Here is a 20,582-nt window from a genome sequence, read left to right as displayed (position 1 = left end):
TTTCTGCTTAAGCTTAAAAAGGAAGAAATGAACTGGAACGTTACACTTTCCCTTCCCCTCACAAGGCTCCTTACCATCTTGACTCAAACTTTTCCCACATTCAATCTATCTAAAGCAACTCTGCAATTTGAAGGAGTGAGGAAGAGAGAGCAGGAGGGGGAAACCAGGAAGTCTTATTGGGAGAGTTGGAAGATCACCTCAAAGTCTGCACAGGCTCAGCAGGGAGGGGTCAGAATGCCAGCCATTGGGATTCCTCCTGCTCCTCCCTCCACTGTTTCCTTTGACCATCACTACCTTTCGAGAATGGTTGTTCTTCAAAATTCAGTCATTGATTCTCTGCCTACCTCAAAAATCTCCTTCCATGCTAGGATTTGAAACCGTGGGTTTAATTTCCATTTGCTTCTTTTTAATTGACTTGATTTTTAAACGATGAGTGAAAACACTTTCTCTCAAATTAATATTAAATATTATTGACACTTAGAGTTTGTTATTTTCCATTCTCAAAAGCCTGGAAAAAATTAAGACAAGAAAACAGCTCCAAAACACCACTAAATTACCCTCAATATGCCTACTTGAAGCGTTGTCAAGCCACTATTAAATTTAAGTGTTTAGATTCATATATCATTTACTTAGGTACATAAAGTATAATTGACCTCATTTTAGAAATGCATGCTTTCTTGGTATTTGTCAAGTCCTGAAGACATAAAGTTTTCATCTAAATACTTGAAACAGTAAAAGAGTAGGAAAGAGAAAAGAGTACTTTTCTTTAAAAAGAAAAAGAGAAAAGTACTTTTTTAAATTGAGAAACTCTTAGCCAGAATTATGAAATACTAATTGATGCCACATTTTTGTTAATGTTTACTTTTTCTTGTTTTAAAAGTAATACATGCCAATTAGGTAAAATACTGTGTGTGTGTCTATAATCATATATAATGTAGAAATTTTATGGTACATGTATATAAGGTTTATATAACATAACATTTATATATAAATACATATTTTTCACAATTATAACAGTGTGGACATTGGTTATTTTATATATAATAATTAATGTATATGATTAAATATAATACATAAATATATAGTATTATGTAGTATGTACATATATACACACACACACACACACACAAATGTCCCATGAACATAATGGTATGGACATTGGTTGGTTTCTTCCACAGTATCAACAACCCAAATTTTCCTTTGGGAGCCATCCCCCATCTCCCCACCCGAATTCATCCCACCCTTCTCTGCTTTTTTTTTCCTAATTTTTTTTAAAGATTTTATTTTTCCTTTTTTTCCCCAAAGCCCCCCCAGTACATAGTTGTATATTTTTAGTTGTGGGTCCTCCTAATTGTGGCATGTGGGACACCGCCTCAGCATGGCTCCATGAGCGGTGCCATGTCCGTGTTCCAGATCCGAACTGGCAAAATGCTGGGCCGCCGAAGCAGACCGCACAAACTTAACCACTTGGCCACGGGGCTGGCTCCCCTTCTCTGCTTTCTATCCACATAGTGTGGGTAGGTTTCTTTCCCCATTCAGCCCATGAATTAAACAAATGACTCAAGCATAAGCCAATCAAAGCCCAATCTACAGGCTAGATTAGATCAGGGGTGGGCGTGTGCACTGAACCAGTCCAGTCAAAGAGATTTTCAGGACATTTGCTGGGAATATTAGGACAAAGATGCCCACTCTTTTCTAATATAGAAATCCTATAACCATTGTACCACCACAAAGAGAGAAAGAATAAAGTCAAAACAATGATTAGCAGAGCAGAAGGATGGGAGAAATTATTACCTGAAGACACTTTGTAAGTCCTAAACCCAAATGTTCCTGAATCCACATTTACTCATGGAATTCATGTAGACTATAAGAGCCAATATATTCACCACATTATAACAAAGAATCTTAACTACAACACTGATTATCCGGAGATCATTGCAGAAATTTCACACACTTTCCTCCATCCTTTTTTCTAATCGTTATAAAATTATAGGTGGTAACGTTTTTCATAATGAAAAGGAACTTATTAAATATAATTCTATTAACATAATTTCTAGAGTGAATAATAAGCTATATTTTTTAACAATATCCTCAACTTGAAAATAAATTATACCCATATTATGTAATGGGTTTGGAAGTAAACTTAAAAGTCCATCTAAAATAAAAATCAATACATTAAAAACTATTGGAGGAATGCACAATGGTGCAAATACATTGGAAACAGTATAGACATTTCAATTCCACTCTTAGATATTTACCCAAGAGAACTATATTCACACACAAACTTTTACATGAACGTGGGTAATGGCTTTATTCACAAGCTCCAAAAGCTGGAAACAACTCAAGGTCCTTCAGTTGGTGGATGGATCAGCAAACTGTGGTCATCCACACAATGGACTCCTACTCAGCAATAAAAAGGAAGAAGATGGGGTTGGCAGATAGAGATAAGGAATGGAACAAAGCTTACTATATCAATCGTACAAAAGATGGACAGGAAATATAGAAAGCATTATGAAAAGGAGCATGAGTAAGTCTAAGCATAATAGTGAACATAAAGCAGTGGAAGGATTAAATTCCCATATTAAGTAACTCAGATTGGAGTTTTTAAAAAATCCAGATACGTTCTATTTATAATAGACACATCTATAAAAGTAGCAGAAAAATACTGAAAATAAAAGGACGAGGCAAATGCTAATGAACCAGAAATAGATGCAAAAGTAATCAATTTGACTAACTCTCCAGTGCTCTCCTTTATCTCATGTTTCTGCTGATTTCTTTCAGTTTATCCGTAGTACACAGCGTTTTGCACATACAGCCTATTCACCAAATAGTCTTTCCACTTCTTGGTTTTAACCAGAGTAACCACTTTCCCTGAAGCCTCTACAGTGGAGCTGCTACTTCTTCCCAGCTCCCTGTGCCCTCTTGCTTTTTGTAAAACAAATGCCTTTTTGCAAGAAATATGTAAATTATTCTGATTGCTCCAAATATTGTTTCTTGAGGGATTTTGAAAAGGATGTCAATATGCCATTTGAATTATCCTATTTGGGCTTTGTCTTAACTTCTAATCCTGTTATAGTTGAGATACAAATAAGCCCATGCTCTCTATAAAGTTTCACTCCTAACATATTTGAACTACCTGGAGTCCTTTTTTCCATGAAACTTTTACCTTTCAAAAAAGTTCTCCATAAGCTATTATTATTGTAAAGAAAATGTTGAACTTAAGGCAAGAAGTCTGAAGTGAAGAGGTAAAGACCTATTAGAAGAAAAGAGCATATTCTCAACTTACTATATATTGTCCTATCAAGCTGACTTCTTTTCAAGGAGTATTAGTAGACCAGTGTGATAAAGGATAGGTGTGGCTGTGATTACTGAAAGGTACTAATATTATTTGCTCTGAGTTAGGGGAAATATGTTTAAAAAATAGAAAATTTTCTCAAACTGAATTAAGTACTTTTGAGAATACTGTACTCATAGACGGTTTGAAAGAATAAATGATTGTTAGTATTTCTTTAGGAGGCATTTAATGAATGTGACCAGTGGGAGAGAGACTTACATTCTCAGTCTGACTACTGGCCCACCCTTTGACATTTGGCCCATCCTTTCTCAGTTGCACTTTATCCACCAGAAATGATAATTATGCATGCCCCCAGAATATTTTTCTAAATGTTTAATATCCTAAAATGAAGGCGTCCAAACAAAGAAAGCAATTTTATTGTAAATATGGGCAGTACTATAATCACCAGAGAAGTTGGCTATTTTCTATCCCTGAGGATACCTTTATTTAGAAATTCATCATCTACAGATGGAAAAGAATAAATCTTTTTAAGATGAGTATTTGTGAAATCATCAACATCAATCAAAACCAGAGGATTGTGGGCCCGGCCTGGTGGCGCAGTGGTTAAGTTCGCACATTCTGCCTCGGTGGCCCAGGCAGGGTTCACCAGCTCGGATCCCGGGTGGAGACCTAGCACCGCTTGTCAAGCCATGCTGTGGCAGGCGTCCCACATATAAAGTAGAGGAAGGTGGGCACGGATGTTAGCTCAAGGCCAGTCTTCCTCAGCAAAAAGAGGAGGACTGGCAGATGTGAGCTCAGGGCTAATCTTCCTCAAAAAAAAAAAAAAACAAAAACAGAGGATTGTATTGCACTGAAGGGACAGAATTGATACAGAACATGTTGCCTACGTTAACAGACAATTCATTGGCTAATTAATTAATCAAAGAAATTGCTGAGAACATTTTTATCTTATTAAAGTTTAACTTCCAGTTGGGTATGATGAGCAGTGATATTATTCTCATTGCTTTGAGCAGTTCAACCCGAATGCACGAACATTTTGACCTCCAGCTCTCGTCTTCTCCCTCCAGTATGCCTAAGAACATTTCAGCAACGTGTCGGCAGTCAGCATCTCTTTTCTTTTTCTACTTTCAGCACGGCAACTTTAATTAGTCGTTTCTCCTCCTACTTTCACATGCTCTCTGAACAGTAATGTTTCCCTTGTGATAATGCCAGCCCTCCTACCGATGCCATTAGAGTAAGCAAGGAGCAGACTTCCTCTGACTCAAGGTTTCATTCTTCCTTTGTTTCTCCTGGCAGCTACGGTTCCTTTATTATATGTAACATCTACGATAATTGCTGCTGCTTCAAAAAACCTTTTCTGAAGGTTATTAAGACATACAGAAGGGAAAAGTGTTCACAAAATAGAGATATTACTTTTATTTACATTCCAGCATTCTCTGAGGGAAAGAAAGTGGAAAGCTTTTCACCCTGGTGTCTCATTAATTCTGACAACACCCCTAGAGGCAGAGACGTGACGAGAACCATTATTTCTGTTATAGTGGAGAAAACACTGAAAAGTCCGGAGATGTTAGCTATCTCGTTGAAGGTGACACGCAATTATTGGGAACCTGGAGGGAAAAAGCATACACACAAACCTCAGGTTTCTGACTCCCAGGTAAGTCAGTCATTTCTCCACTCTGCTTATAGGTATCTGTTTTTAAAGTCCACCTTACTTTTAAATGCTGTGGGCAGTAACTTATGTGGCAAAAAATACGGGGTAACTCAAACCCCAAAAGATCTCAGACAAACCTTCTGCTTATCCAGACTTACCAAATGAAGGATCGCATTTCCAAGTGAAGATTCAAGCTTGAGGTACAAAAGGTGCCATGATTTAAGGAAAGGGCAAACACTAAGGACTGGGTTGCTCAGGAGGTATCCCCTCCTCTCGCTACAGCATCATTCACAGGCTGACAACCTGAAAGCTACAATTCCGCAGAGTCCTTTGCAGTTAGGGTTCTGAGTGCAAATTAGGTGCTGACAACATGATGTACTTATGCAAAACGTGGAAGGCAGAAGTGAGGAGGAAGTCGTTTCTAGGCTTCTCAATTTGCTGTTGCCAGAAAACATGGTTATGGAGGTATTTAGGGTTTTGCAGCAAAATTTAGCATCCCAAATATGGAGAAGTAGTTGAGCTGACTTTGGCAGTGCAGCTGTGCATCGAAGCCTCCCAGGGCCAGGCCTCCTATCCTAGAGCAGTAGGAGTCATGGTTTTCTGGCCCATGGATCACAGCTGCATGTTTCTGTTTCCTGCTTGTGGGACTTGAATGATGTAAATGGAAAGAGCACAGACTTAAGTAGGGCACACAATTAGAGCCGACCTCTATTCTGCATTCTCTTTTCGCTCTTCTTCGCTCTGCAACCATTACCATCCTAACTTCCTTGCAGGGTGTTAGAGGGGAGGGAGGCAGAATCAGCTCCCTTCTCTGTAAAAGAAGAAGAATAATACTTACTTGGAAGGATTAACATGAAGATTAGAGTGAATCTACATTGAAGCATCAAGCACAGGATCTTGGATCAGATGCCTACCCCATCTAGGCTATAAGACACATGAGAGCAAAAACTGTGTCTGTGTGGCTCACCACTCTATATATGGTAGGTGCTCAATAAATACCTGTTTAATGAGTGAACAATCCCATCAGGTATGGATGTCGGAGAGGCGTCCTGTTCAAATATGGCTCCCTGGAATCTGCTCACCTTGTGACTGAGTTTTTGAGTACAGATAAGGGAATAATTCGGAGCCTGACAGCTGCTTCAAAAGGGTTCAGCACATTATTCCCAATCTAACAAATATATGGCATCCTCTCATCATCATTAGCATCGTCAACATAATCATCATCAATGGAATGGTTCTTCTATTTCTTTCCTTTTTGTGTCTGTGAGGAAGATTGGCCCTGAGCTAACATCTGTGTCAATCTTCCTTTATTTTATGTGGGATGCTACCACAGCATGGCTTGATGGCAGTGTTAGGTCCACGCCCAGGATCTGAACCTGCGAACCCCATGCCACCAAAGCAGAGCGTGCAAACTTAACCACTACGCCCCTGGGCCAGCCCCTCTTCTATTTCTTTGAGTGTTATATCACTCCACACAACGCTCTAAGGCTGTTTGAACCATATGAAGAGGTTTCCTTACCCTCTATGGTTACAAATTTTCACCTAACTCTCAAGCCTGAGCCTGGAGCCTATTTCTTCCCCTAAGCTTGTGCTGCCCTAGTTATCCAGTCTAGAGTATTAATTAAATTTATTTTACTGCAAGGAACAACAACAAAATAGCTCAGAATGTATTCGAAAAATGAGAAATATATTACAGTTTTATAGGGTTTCTTAAAGAACAAGAGGGCAAAATGCAGCCTCGCCTCTGGAAGGACCAAAATCCATAAACGTAAAGCTTTCAGTAATCATGAAAGTATTATCTCTCTGTGTGTGCTTCATTCTTCTCTGTGCAGACTGGACTCCTGGACTCCCCAGTTAACATGGCAGGACTTGATTTCCAGCAGCTCCCGCTTGCATGTTATAGCTCCAATCACATAGAAACTGATCCCTCTCTAGTCCCAGTTCCAAACTCCCAGGTAAGAAGCTCTAACTGGCCCTGCCTGGGTCTGGGCAAACTCACATGGAACTGCAGAACTCTATAAAGGCAGCAACTGCGTGTGTTTTTATTACCTATTATTACACAGTGCATATAGCAGGTGTTCAGTGAATGTTTGTCGCATGAATGAAGGGTCTGCTCAGCTGTGGCCGGGGAGTGGAGTCATGTATAAAGTGGCTGCCAAGAGTCTACCCTTGTGCGTTGAGTCTGGAATGCAGTTAAGAATGCATCTGTGAGCTGGACTGACCCTCTAAAATGTGCCCACTGTATCTAGTCCATCATGTGGCTGGCTCCTGTTTCCTCTCCAAATGCCAACCACTGATCTCCGTCTCTCCCCACAAAACCATCCACAGTGGCTTGCTGTCTGTTCCTTAATAACAAGCCTCTTTTATATCCAAGGCTTTCTAGTTTCAGTTTGGCCTGAAATGCACTTCCCCTAGCCTGTTACACGGCAGTACATTCTCATCTTTTAACTGTATGGTCAATGTCACCAAATCACCTAATCATCCTGCCATAAACAGCCTTCTCCAGTTACTCTCTCTCCCACCATGCTGTGTATTTCCTTCATGGGTAGCCCTCACCACAATCTATATGCATCCTATGTATTCATTTGCTTTTTGTGTATATTCTGTCTTTCAAGCAGTTCCTAAGCTCAAGGATCATAGGGACCGCATCTATCTTGGTCGCTGTTCCAGCTCCAGTGTCCAGGACAGTGTCTGAATCACCACAGGGCTCCGTACATGTTCAGGCTACCTAAATTTATATCATAGATCTGCCATTTAATAGGCAAGCATTTTTTTTTTGTCCTTTCTTTAATCAGTAGCCTTCTGTTTCCTCATTATAAAATGGCAGAATGATGCTCAGATACCTAACTTTTCCACGGCATTATTTAAAGATCAAATAAGATGTTACATAAAATCACTTTGTGATTGGAAAATAGACTAGTGATATTATTTATAGCATAGCTATTAATAGTATAGTAACATTAATTATTTAATTAAAAGTAATAGTAATATCTATTAACGTTTAACCATTTGCCGAGTTAGCCCTAAACCTATTCCAAGTCGATAGGACCATAAGTCGTACAATTTCTATATGGAATAACACTTGATTATTTTTCCAAAAATATTTAGAAGAGTCATAGCATTCAAAATCTGTGGGATTGCCTGACAACTACTGGAAAAGATTCTTTCCAAAGGAACTATCAAGAGCGCTGTGTATCGCAGTTCATCTTCTTCTGCTATGTCCACTTCCTACGAGGCTTTCCTTCCATTTTTGCTCAGATCTATCTCCCCGTGAAGCCTTTCTTACAAGTCCCAGTTGGAACTAACTTCTCCCTTCGCTGGCTTGCTTCAGTACTTTATTGGATATCCCATAGGCACTTCTCCGTTACCACTGTGTGAACTATGGGGAACCTGAGGGGGCGGGAGAGGGCCAGCGTGGCCAGGTTTCTGCTGCACGACTCTGGGCAAGAAAGGGCAGCAGAAAGAAGCTGTTGTTGTTGTCAATGCTGTTAGGTTGTTTTTCCCCCAGGAAGAGGGAGAGGATTATAGGTCAGTGGCAAAAGGGAAGAAAGGAAAAGTGATGTTAACCAGGAAAGGAAATGAGCCACAGGAAAACAAAAGAGCAATGTCACTAAGATGCCCGTATCCCAAATATTGGTTCTGGAAGTCTAAAAGAAGAGCATCCTCTATGGTTTCTGACAATCTGAGAAGAAATACTAAGAAAAACAAGACTCTGTGTTTCCTATAATTTACTTAGATGTAATAACGTTAACACAACAGCAACAACTAATTTTTATTGAATACAGTCATGCACCTCATAATGGCATTTCGGTCAACAATGGATCGCATATATGACGGTGGTCCCATAAGACTAGTACCATACAGCCTAGGTGTGTAGTGGGCTATACCATCTAGGTTTGTATGAGTACAACCTATGATGTTTGCACAATGAGGAAACAGCCTAATGACGCATTTCTCAGAACGAATCCTGTCATTAAGTGACACAGGACTGTATTTATTATGTCCCAAGCACTATACTGAGGGTTTTACAAGTATTACTACCTCACTTAATTGTGCAACAACTCTATCAGTAAGCATTATTATTACACCCATTTTACGTATTAGAAAACTGATGCCCATAGAGGTTAAGTAACTTGCTCAAGCTAATAGGTGACAGACTGACTTCTATGATCATGCTCTTAACCATTATGTTACAATGCCTCTCTACATTGAGATTTGCCTAGAAGGCATCATCATTTCCACATAAAATTCACAGATATTTACTAAATATATAATATTTCCCATTTAATTCTTTACTGTAGCCTTATTTTACACATATTTTGAAAGAAGAAAGAAGAAAAGAATTGTCCGATATAGTTTCCTAGTCTTAGTGGCCTGGATGGAGGTATTTCCAACAATGGAGACACGGCCAAGCAAAATCCTCCTGGGCTCTTTGTGGCATCTTTTTATGTGCATATTTTCTCTCAACTGCTAGACGGCCTGCTCCTTGTACACAGTCCAGGTTCAAATCAATTTACAGTGTGCGCGAACTTCGACAAGTTACTTACTCTATCTACACCTTAGTTTCTCTATGTGTACATGGGGATGATATCATTGAATTTTTAGGAAAATTAAATTTCTATCTCCTAACATTTTACTGTGCTCTCCTCACAGAAGGCACCCAGTAAATATTATCCTGTGTTTATTGTTGCTGTTAATAAACTATTGATGGTTGATTGACTATCCTTTGGTGAAAACACAGGCTAGTTCCTCCCTGATATGTTCCTTCTTAGCCCATGATATTCTTGTTCTTGGCCAGTTAGAGAATAAGAGAGGAAGAGCAAGAGAAATTGGGCATTTGATATTGGGATTTAGAATAAAAATGTTATTTTTCATAATCTACTGTCAAATTGTACATAGGGTAAGGTACATCAATTCTTGTTTAAAAAGGACATTTTCATTGAATTCTTTTTTTTAATTACTACTACCATACCTATACTTCAGGTAGGACATAGCTTTTTCATTTGTATCATTTGCACAGCGAGGAGCTAATGAAATATTTAGAATATTTATTCTTTCAATATTTAAATTTAATCAGCTTTGCAGATAGACAAAAATCATTCAAAGAATAAACATTTAACAAGCCTAGGCCTGCATATGCCATGCATTCTCATGCGGACAACTGCGGCTCCTTTCACTTGACTCTGATGAAAGAACATACATGTTTCTTGCAGCCAAATGGGTCACACATACTCATACATAGGAAATATGATGAGCAAACTTTTTTCCTTTAAAATTTGACATAGAATTAATTTAAAATAGGTATGAAAAAATGGCCAAGATAATAACAAAGTAGAAACACAGAAAGGCTGTAGGGTAGATGGATGATGAAGCCAAACCAAGGAAAGGTGGTCAGAATCTCAAGCCAGCACAAAGCCATGTTTTTATTTCTAATTTAAGCATCCATTGTAGGCAGAACTTGGGTTACACACTGTGGAAGATAGGAGAGGGAATAAAGTAAGTACCTCTTCTTAGAGAATCTTATAATGTATCATTAATTAGCATAATAAAGTAATGAATTAAGGGAAAATGGCGGTGAGGGCCTTCATATAGAGTCCAGATACCTTCTCTTCCATAATCACCATCATCATCATCATCACAGCTAATGCACTTACCATGTACGTACTTTACCACCTTATCTCATTTAATCCTTACAATGATCCAATGAACTAGATTCCATCCTAATTTTTATTTCTCTTTTACAGCTAAAGAAACTGGGGTGAGAGTTGAAGTTATTTGTGTAAAAGTTCAGATGCAGTAAACAATCATTATAACGTCTTCACTGTGGACTCAAGTAATCCATAACCAACCTATAAATCAAAATTGGGGTGAGTTTATTATGAGCCAGAGTGAGGACTATAACTCGGGAAGGACTTAGCAGGCGTTCTGGAGAAGGATGGGTTTCAGTACAGTTTTATATCTTTTTAGAACAAAGAACATACATTAAACACACCCAGGATACATTTTCATCAAAATTTCCAAGAGGTATTCAGTTACAAATTAGCAGGCCAACATGACCCTGATGTCAGGAAAGGGACTGATCCAGGCCTTACCAATAGGACATAGGAGGGGAAGTATGCATTCTTACCTTAAGAGAGTGCATTCTTTACTTTGATGATTAGGCAGATGTACAATGTATGTTTGATAGGCCATAATTCAAGCCGAATCAGTTTTGAATTCGAATAGTTGCTCCATATACCTCAATATGTGAAAATCTCTTGTCATTACAAAGAGTTTTTAGCTAGTTGGTTGGTTGTTTAGATGGTTGTTGTTCTTCAGCAAGTGCTTCAAGTGTTGGAATCATGTGTATTTTGAATGATGCCTCAATTTTCCTTTTCTTGACAAGAACAAATGTCGAGAGGGCCCTCGTTTTTCTTCATATATAAAGTGAACGAAATGGAAAGTCATATTGAAGCTTCATTCCTCTTTTCAAATGCTTTAATTTAAAAAAAAATAACAAATATTAAATTGCAGCAACATAGTAAGCATTATAAAAAGCTACATGTAGATTTCTGTGGATCAAGAGGACTAATTTTTTCTGAAATTATCCTTATGTTATCTAATGGATATCAGACCCTTCTGAAACATTCCAATAATCATAATGAAGATAGTACTGCTACCTATGAATCCCAATCCCTAATTTAAACTTGCTGTACAAAGGAAAATTGTTTAATATTGCATTCTTTAGGGATGAAAATACCGAATTAAGGAACATTGTCAGACTAACCAGAATTTGGGATTGAATAGCTTTTCTATTGATATTGTTTCTGTTTGTTTAAGTGTTTCCGGAAGAATACAGAGAAAATGATAGAAGACTAGGAAATATTAGGAAAACCAAAAATTCAAAGCACGTCTTGCCACAACTCCTGTAACTAATCAATGCATGAGGAGCAGCCTGTGCTTCATCTCTTGCTTCTTTGTAAGAATATTAATTTTCTATCTGGTTTCCACTCAATTTTTCCATGCCTTCTTGAGTACTTGAGTACATATCCATTTTTTAGTTAACAAAGGAATATTTAAACATTAGAATAAATAAGAAAACCCAGACCTGGAGTGATACATGCTCATGCCTTGGAGAAGCTAAACTTATTTCCTGAGAGCTGATGTTTCGATTGTAGCTTTCCTCAGACTTCAGTCTCTTTTCAACAAGAGGCAGAAAATCAATGATTGGATGTTGTAACTTTCCACTTCAGAGGGTGCAACTGTGTTTTTATTACAACCGTGCCAAAAGTCTTAATTCTTAAATGCTGACAAATTGTCTGCATCAATAGAACTATGATTCAATCTAATTTATAAATGTATTTAACAGACAGTCCCTAAAGTGCTCAAGCCACTTTCTAAGCAGTTTGTTAAATATCAAAGCATACACAAAGATATATCCTTGCGGACTCTCCTCTGGCACAGTAACCTCTTCCTTTCAGTGTAATCTCTTTCCTATTTCAATAGAATGCTTAAACAGTTTGATGTTTTGCTAATTGTTCCTGAATTAGTGCCAGCATTGGTTCATATTTCCTGCATTGTTGGGACAAAAGAAAACAAAGAGCCTATGACCGGCTGGCTTGATCTGCAAACCGTCCAGACGAGGTCTTCCTCCAGAAGTGACTTGGTTCCTTTCTAAAAGGCTCCCATGAAGACTCATCTTTCAGATTTCCTATGTTGAACTTTATTCTTCCTAGGTTTTCTCCAAAAATATCACGAGAAACTAGAAACCAGAAAGTGTGAAAAGAGAGCTCAGAGAATTTTGTCATCATAAATAAAGACTACTCTGCCGTGCTATGATCTCCTAAATCAGAGTGATTTCTGAGGTTGGCAGAACATTATCTAAACTTCAGTAAAACCACCTCAAGGGCTGTGTTTGACATGGTCCTTAACAGGCGTTTTGGAGCCTTTTGATGTTCTTGTCATCTTATACCCAAAGAAAGGATAAGGGGAAATATAATGAATTGGTTCTGCAAAGAGACATTTAAAATTTTATATGATAGAATTGGCAGAATAAAAATGCATTTAAAGAGAAGCCTTGATTATATAATACTAAGCGCTCTGCCAGCTATCTCCCTGAAATGCATCTTTCCAACACGTTTGTCCCAGAACACTTTCCACACAATAGGTACTCATTTCGACCAATGTGGGGATGACGCCAGGGTTCACGGATGATGTAATCATTCCACAGTCCCTTTTGAAGTACTAATTTGACTCATAAAAACATTTCATTTTAAGCAACTTTCAAAGACGAAAGATTTGATTCTTGGCTTTTGCTTCTAGCAAATAACGTGTTAAAATATATTAGAAATGGGACAACTAGATATTTTTACTTCTTAGCTGTTTTCTTTTTGTGAATTTCTTACTTAATTCAGGTCATGTGTAGTAACATCATAAAGAAGTGTATTAAAATATTGGTCAAGGAGAAAGAATTATCTTTTATGAGTAGAGGATAAAGAATTTAAAAATATCTTTTTCAGCTAGCAAATGGTGTATTTTAATTTTTATCTCTCAATGTAAAAAAGCATCCACTTGAATGGCTTGATTATTTAAATTAAGAAAAATCATTGCCTATAAAAAGGGAAAAATGTTTTTAGTAGACAAAATGTTGGCTCACGTTTTTTACCAAATTATTCCTACCAAAGCAGTGAACAAAGAGAAATTTGGATTACTAAAGTGAGGGTTTTTTAAAAACAAGCAGTAGAAAATAGGAGGAAAAGAAATTCTGCCTCTCAGTATTTGATATGGGAAAACTTCAATAATACAATCAAATAGTTACCACCAACTATGTATAACATACAAAATCACTCACCACCAAAATACAGCAATTCTGCTACGGCTGTTACTCATTTCAGTATGCAATTTGATTCAGCAGGTAAAAATACAACACAAGAAAATAAGTGATGAAGAAACACACACACACACACACACACACACATTCCTATTCACAACACATCAGAATGGTTTCAAAAGTAAAAAGAGAAATGAAGGTCCCAGACAAGATTGCTGGCAGTCAATAAAGTTCACATCATTGGGTATCTTATAAATCATCATGGGATTCATTCCTTCAACGCTAAGGCAAAGTGAAAAAAATACATAGCTACATTTTGTAGCACATTGTTGCAAATCATACTAAACATTTGCAAAAAGAATCTGTGGGTCAGGAACTTCTATTAATATCCAGATAATCGCTACTAATGAGGTGATTATTCAGTGCTATTATAATGAGAACTGCTGTAATTTGAATTTTATGCTCACCATTTCTCAAAATCATGAAAAGCCTTTTGTTATATATTACTCTAAGGGCAGACAAGGGTTTTTTTTTTCTTTTTTTGTCCTAAAAAAGTCAGGCATAAAGAATTCTGTCAAAATTCAACAACAACAAAAGGAATAAATTAGAATTTATTTTAAAGCTTGGTATCCATAATAATAATAACTAATAGCAGGAATTCAGACACTATGAGGTCTGGTTCCTAAAATAATTTATTCTAATGAAATTAGAACTCTTTTTTCTAAAGTCATCCACCTTAAGACTTTTTTTAAAGGACATGAGTGAAAATAAAATATTTCCTGGAACATCATGCTTATTGGTGGTTTTCAGAACAACCGTTTCTTTTCAAGGACAACAGTGGGGGAGGCGGGGGGACTGCAGCTGCAAACCTGGGGCAGCAGATGAGGCACCTCCATGCCCAGGAATGCCTCTCTAAGATAATAATGCCAACTTGGGGACTGGCCAAGGCTCTCAAGCAGTGACATGCACAGTCCAGTTCCCCGGTGATGTGACATTTCACCATTGGTCCTGCTTCAGAGCACGACCCAGGGTGGGGAAGGGTAGTGCCACCCAAGCTCACAAGAGCAGCGGCCTCCCTGTCTTCTCACAACCTTTCTTCCTTCCCTCTAAGACTTTTTTATACTTCCCTTTTTAAAAGCAACAGTAGGGGGGAAAGACTGCCATAGTTGGCAGCTGGAAGCTTTCAGAAAAGAATTTATTCAACTTTTTGATTTGAGTTATTTAGGTCAGTTCTAAACTCATCTAAAGGAAGGCAACATTTTGGTGATACCATGCACAGTGTATAATAAGGCAGCTATCCTAGGAAAAGAAGTCTCCTTCATTTCATTGCCTTGGATTTTGAATTCAAAGAGATGCTGGAAGAGCATATCTACAGAAACCGGTAAAATTATCAAAATAAGTAATATATTCCACTTAGAATATTACCTTAAATTGAACTTTGGTTTAAGGAATGATTAAGATATATTTAATTCACTTGAGTTTTAGCTGTGTCTTTTTAAATTCTAAGTACTTTATGATTTTTCAAAATTACAAGTCCTTCAGAAAAAAAACAGAAGATTTTAAAGACAGATAAATTTGAAGTTAGAAATATATGCATATATGTTCAATATCTTACATGAAGAACTGAACTAAATGGGAAAAATATAATCAATAAAGGCACATAGTGTCATAACACAGAATGGTTAGAATAGGTAATAATTTGCTGTCTAAACTCTAAAAACATGCAGTCTTAGAGTTGAAATTTGCAATCTGGAGATCACAGATATTGTACAGTTACCAATTCCTAGCATTCTTATTTTTTCAGCTTTGGGCAAAGCATACGTGCCTTTTGTCTTCAGATTCTACTGCATGACAGTGGGCACATTAAGATACGCTACCCCTTATTTATCCAGAGGACATGAAATCAACAATTCAAAAAGATACATGCACCCCTATATTCATTGCAGCATTATTCGCAATAGCCAAGACATAGAAGCAACCCAAATGCCCATTAACGGATGAATGGATAAAGAAGATGTGGTGTATATATATATATATATATAATGGAATACTACTGAACCTCAAAAAAAAGACAAAATTATGTCATTTGCAACAACAACATGGATGGACCTTGAGGATATGATGTTAGCGAAATAAGTCAGACAGAGAAAGACAAATACCACATGATTTCATGTACTTGTGGAAGATAAATAAACAAACTCATAGATAAGGAGAACAGATTAGTGCTTACCAGAAGGGAATGCGTCGGAAGAGAGCAAAAGGGGTAAAGGGGCACATATGTATGGTGATGGATAAAAACTAGACAATGGGTGGTGAACACGATGCAGTCTCTACAGAAACTGACATATAATAATGTACACCTGAAAGGTATACAATATTATAAGCTAATATGACCTTAATAAAATAATTTTTTAAAAAAGACATGCTACCCTTGCTGAACTCTTTCCTCAGAGAATATGCTCCCATTCCTGGCTTCTGCTGAACGACATTACACCCATTGTTTTGGGGCATCCCAGACGGCCATATTTCTGTTATTTAACTCCACCACCCAGACCACAGTGTTTTTCCAGTGTTGGACTCCGACTGGAGGGCATCCAGTCTATTGGCTGAGTGACACCGATAACATTACCTCACAAGAATTTAAATAAGAGACAGAGACTGTGGTTGTCCAGAGGCAGGGCAATCAATCTCCCAAACCAAAGCAGCAATTCCAACAACTCCCCTTGCTACAATCCTGTGTTCCAGCACACTCGCTGCAGATTTCTGCTGGTTAATTCATCCAATATGCTTTCCATTAGAAGTTTTCTTTTAATTTTTTAAATGTGCACTGAATATTTCACAGGTCACATTATACAAACCACATGTCATAGCAGTCCTGAGGCTGCTACAGGAGAAAAATGGAGAAGCTAAAATGTTGCACATCACTGAATATGGTGTTACACGGGGAAAAGAAGTTAGGGACCAGACATAGTCACCAAATACGGACATGTGAAGATTTAGAGATTCAGATCAAAGGAGCGCAGTCTCTGGTTCTTATCCATGACTGTAAAGTAAGCTGGTAAAGAGGGGAAAAGCTAGTAAGAAAGACACAAATTCCTAAAAATCCTTTGGGGAAAAAATAACAAAAGAATAAGCAAATTTTCTCACTTTTAAGTATGTTGTACTAAGGTTCAGCTTACAATTTGGAGAGCCTTCGCTATGATACGTACAGTGAGTGCTCCTAGAAGTAGAAATTTTAAAGAGAACAAAATTAAACTTTAAAAAAGAGTAGTGACTTTCTCGACACTCCCAAGGTAGTAACAACAGAGCTGGGATTCGCTCTTTTTCCTGGTTCGGGTCCAATACTTTAACGCTCTCTCCATTTTCCTACAGGGCTCTAGCAAGCTGTGGGCCTCCATCTAGTTTTTGCCCTTTTAGTTGTAAAGATTGCTCATCACATGGCTGCCAGATAATTTTATAAAGTAAGAGGAAAACTTTTCGTTGTTTAAATGAGCCCGACACCTTCATTTCATATATGAGAAAAATAGGGTTCAGGGATGTTAATTGATTTGCACAGGTCAACATAGCCAGGTGATGGTCAAGATCAGAGGCCAGGTGTCAGACTCTACCTCAGTCCACGCCTGACATTCACCTAATAAACACAACGTTAGTCAGTTATATGGACATAGACTTGAAGGATAATGTGGATCTGGTCTATATCTGACAGACAGCTTATTCTGCTGCATTGCGTATATTCATAAAACAAATAAAACACATCAAAGTTACGTACTCTTCTTAATTATGTCAGTGTTTTCATGAAAAGGAACTACTCATATTTGGAAATAAGATGCAGAAGAGATAAGAGGCTCCTTTACTCTGTTTAGCTAGACTCAAGATGACTACAACAGAGAATGTTTTCCCTGCCACCGTCTTTGACTCTACATTAGGAATTACGTATGCCCTTAGTTTTAGGATGCTCTGCAGGATCCTAAACAATAATTATGTGCACAATCATGTCATCCTTGCTCAGATAAAATGCCATATGCAAATAGGAGTTTTAAATTGCTAGCGATTAAATACTTTTTTCCTTTCGTTAAGCCAGAGGATAAATTTTCATGTAGGAAGAGTTATAAAGGTGTTATAAAATCAGGTTACTAAATTGCAATTATTTTACATTCTAATTAAAGAAGTTTATTTTCAGAAATATTTAAAATATGATAGAACATTTCCAGCACCTAGTTTTCTGTCTATAAATTAATTAAATTTTCCATAATAAACAGCCACCCCATAGATCACCCATTATAGATGCACAAAAGATGATGTTGGGTACTAGTCATTGTAACCATTTCTATGTCCTGTCCATGTCTTGCATTGGTGGAATTTACTAAGAGGTTTGCTCTCAAACCTTAGGACTATATAATTGTCATTAAAAGCTAGTGTAAAATTTATTTTAGAATATTCACTTCATTTAATTTGTAGCTTTCAAACACTTTAGATATTTTTTTAATCTCCAAGTGTACTCATCAGACTTGTCTGTGTGGATAAAAAATTTACCACTCACTACAGAGGAGAGAGGACAACAAAGTTTAAAATACTATTGTTTAGAAGAGGCAAAACTCTGAATAACTACTTAAATGACGAGGAATTTTTTAAAAATTTTTTTTATCAAACTAATTTTCTTCAATTCATTAATTCGATTTGTTTTCCATAACATACTTTTTCCTAGTGGAACTAATTTTTCTTCTGTCTGCTTAGAAACCGGACCTCTTAAATATCTTACTAGATATCTATTAACTAAGTCATCTTTTCTCCCAATACCAGCACCTCTTACTGAACTTTACATGGATGCAATCACATAGTACTTTTATATTTTATTCTTTTATATCTGGCTTCGATGGGATGTTTTTAGAATCATCTACGTTGTTTTAAATAGCAGTAGTTTAGTCTTTTTCATTGCTGTCTCGTGTTTATTATTCATTCTACTGCTTATGGATATTTGGATTGTTTCAGTTTGGGGCTATTAAAATTATACTGATAAGGGCATTCGTGGGCATTTATTCTGCTCCAGTTCGGTTTGGTGTAAACCGAGGATTTGTAGGTGATAGGGTGGTATATGTTCACCATCAGTAGACAATGCCAAAGGCTTTCCAAAAGTGATTGCACTGCAGTACGATCCCACCAACTTCACATCCTTGCCAATGCTTGTGACTGACAGTTTAATTTTGTTTAATTTTAATCATCCTACAGGTGTGTGGTTATATCTCCTTGTTTTAATTTGCTTTTTCTGATTACCAATGAAGTTAATTCTTTTTTTCACCTGTTTATTTGCTATGAGGGTATCACATTCTGCAGTGCCTGCTTAATTCTCTTGCCCATTTTTTAAATTGGGCTGTCTTTTGCACTCACCTTTATTGGTAAGGAATTCATTATATGTCCTGGATACAAGTCTTTTGTCACTTATAAATGTTATAAATATCTTTCCCACTTAGTGGTTTGTCTTTTCATTTCCTGGTGGTGTCTTTTGATTAAAAACTATTTCTAATTCTAATGTAGTCCAATTCAATAATATATCCTTTACGATTAGTGCTTTTGGTACCCCTTTAAAGAAATCTTTGCTTATTCCAAATTCATGAAGACGTTTTCCTATGCTTTCCTCTAAACGATTAATGTTTTATCATTCATGTTTAGACTTAAAAATTGATACCTGTGTATGGTGTGATTCACTTTGTTTCATGTGGACATCCAAAGGACCGAGTCCCATCGGCTGAAGACGCTTCTTTATCCATTGCTCTGAAATGCCAACATTATTAAAAACTAAGTGACTATATATGTGTGGGTCTATCTGGGGGCTTGTACCTTTGATTATATGTCTAACCTTGGACCAATGCAACATGTGGTTTATGAATTCCATATTGAGGGTAAATCCTCCAACTTATTCTCCTCCTTCCAGGTTGCCGTGGCCATTCTTGGTCCTTCATATTTACCTAAAAATTTTATTTCAGTTGTTCAATTTGCACTCACACGCACACACACACACACACACTCACAAAGCACTGGAATTATGATTTGGAATGCATTTAACCTATAAATCAATCTGGAAACAATTAGCTTCTTTACAATATAGAGTCTTCCAAACCATGAGCATGGTATACCCCTCCATTTACTTTGGTCCTGTTGAATTTCTCTCAACAAGGTTTTGTTAGTTTCCTTAGTATAGGTTTGCGTATTTCGTTATATGTATTCCTAGGTGTTTGATTTTTATGTCTCTCTAAATACTGTTGTACTTTAATTTTCTTTTCTTAACTTTTTTTTTCTGGGAATTAGAATTCAATTGATTTTTTAAATTTTTGGACAAACTTTTAAGATTCATTTACTAAATTCTAATATTTATCTATAGGATTCATTTGAAATGTTTATATATTATGTCATCCTGATACATTTGATTTTTTTATATTTTACAAAGAAAAATAATACATTTTTCTCTGGGCTGACTTCTTAAGTTACAGCCCAGCTCCTTTAAAAAGTTCTTTTTAACACTGATGCTTTGACTTGTCCTTGTGCTTTATGAGGTCACTTGAACTCACTCTTTCATTACCACAGGGGTGTAATGTGTTACAATGGAAATGCTCTGGGCTTTGAAATTAGTCAGACCTCAATTTCGATTCTAATTCCTAAATTTACTGTCTGTTTTGCTTTAAAATGTTACTAAAACTCTGAGTGTTTCCTCATTTATGAATGGCCATGTGGTAAGTAACCTCTAAGATGGTCCCCAACAATCCTCACCTCCTGGTATTCATGCCCTTGTGTAATATACGCTCCTCTTGAGTGTGGGCTAAACCTAGTGACTC

At 37.1% G+C, this 20,582-nt stretch overlaps 1 protein-coding gene across 3 annotated transcripts in view; it reads right to left on the bottom strand.

The window, feature by feature from the left end:
* Positions 1-4,159: 4,159 nt before the first annotated feature.
* The window catches only part of LOC124237353 (translation initiation factor IF-2-like), a 46,331-nt gene continuing 29,908 nt past the window's right edge, over positions 4,160-20,582 (bottom strand). The window contains exons 3-7 of one of the 3 annotated variants that reach the window (XM_046656904.1): positions 19,610-19,718; positions 19,439-19,524; positions 12,537-12,687; positions 11,074-11,421; positions 4,160-5,757 (exon numbers count right to left, since the gene is read on the bottom strand). In XM_046656904.1, coding sequence (XP_046512860.1) covers positions 12,658-12,687; positions 19,439-19,524; positions 19,610-19,718 — 225 coding nt within the window. In that variant the 3' untranslated portion in view covers positions 4,160-5,757; positions 11,074-11,421; positions 12,537-12,657. Of the gene's footprint in view, positions 5,758-10,204; positions 10,417-11,073; positions 11,422-12,536; positions 12,688-19,438; positions 19,525-19,609; positions 19,719-20,582 lie in introns of those variants that run through there. The other 2 variants (XM_046656902.1, XM_046656903.1) reach the window with 2 other exon arrangements.

The sequence above is a fragment of the Equus quagga genome, chromosome 3 (genome assembly GCF_021613505.1).
Source record: "Equus quagga isolate Etosha38 chromosome 3, UCLA_HA_Equagga_1.0, whole genome shotgun sequence".
Lineage (NCBI taxonomy): Eukaryota > Metazoa > Chordata > Mammalia > Perissodactyla > Equidae > Equus > Equus quagga.
This window is presented reverse-complemented; position numbering and strand designations above follow the sequence as displayed.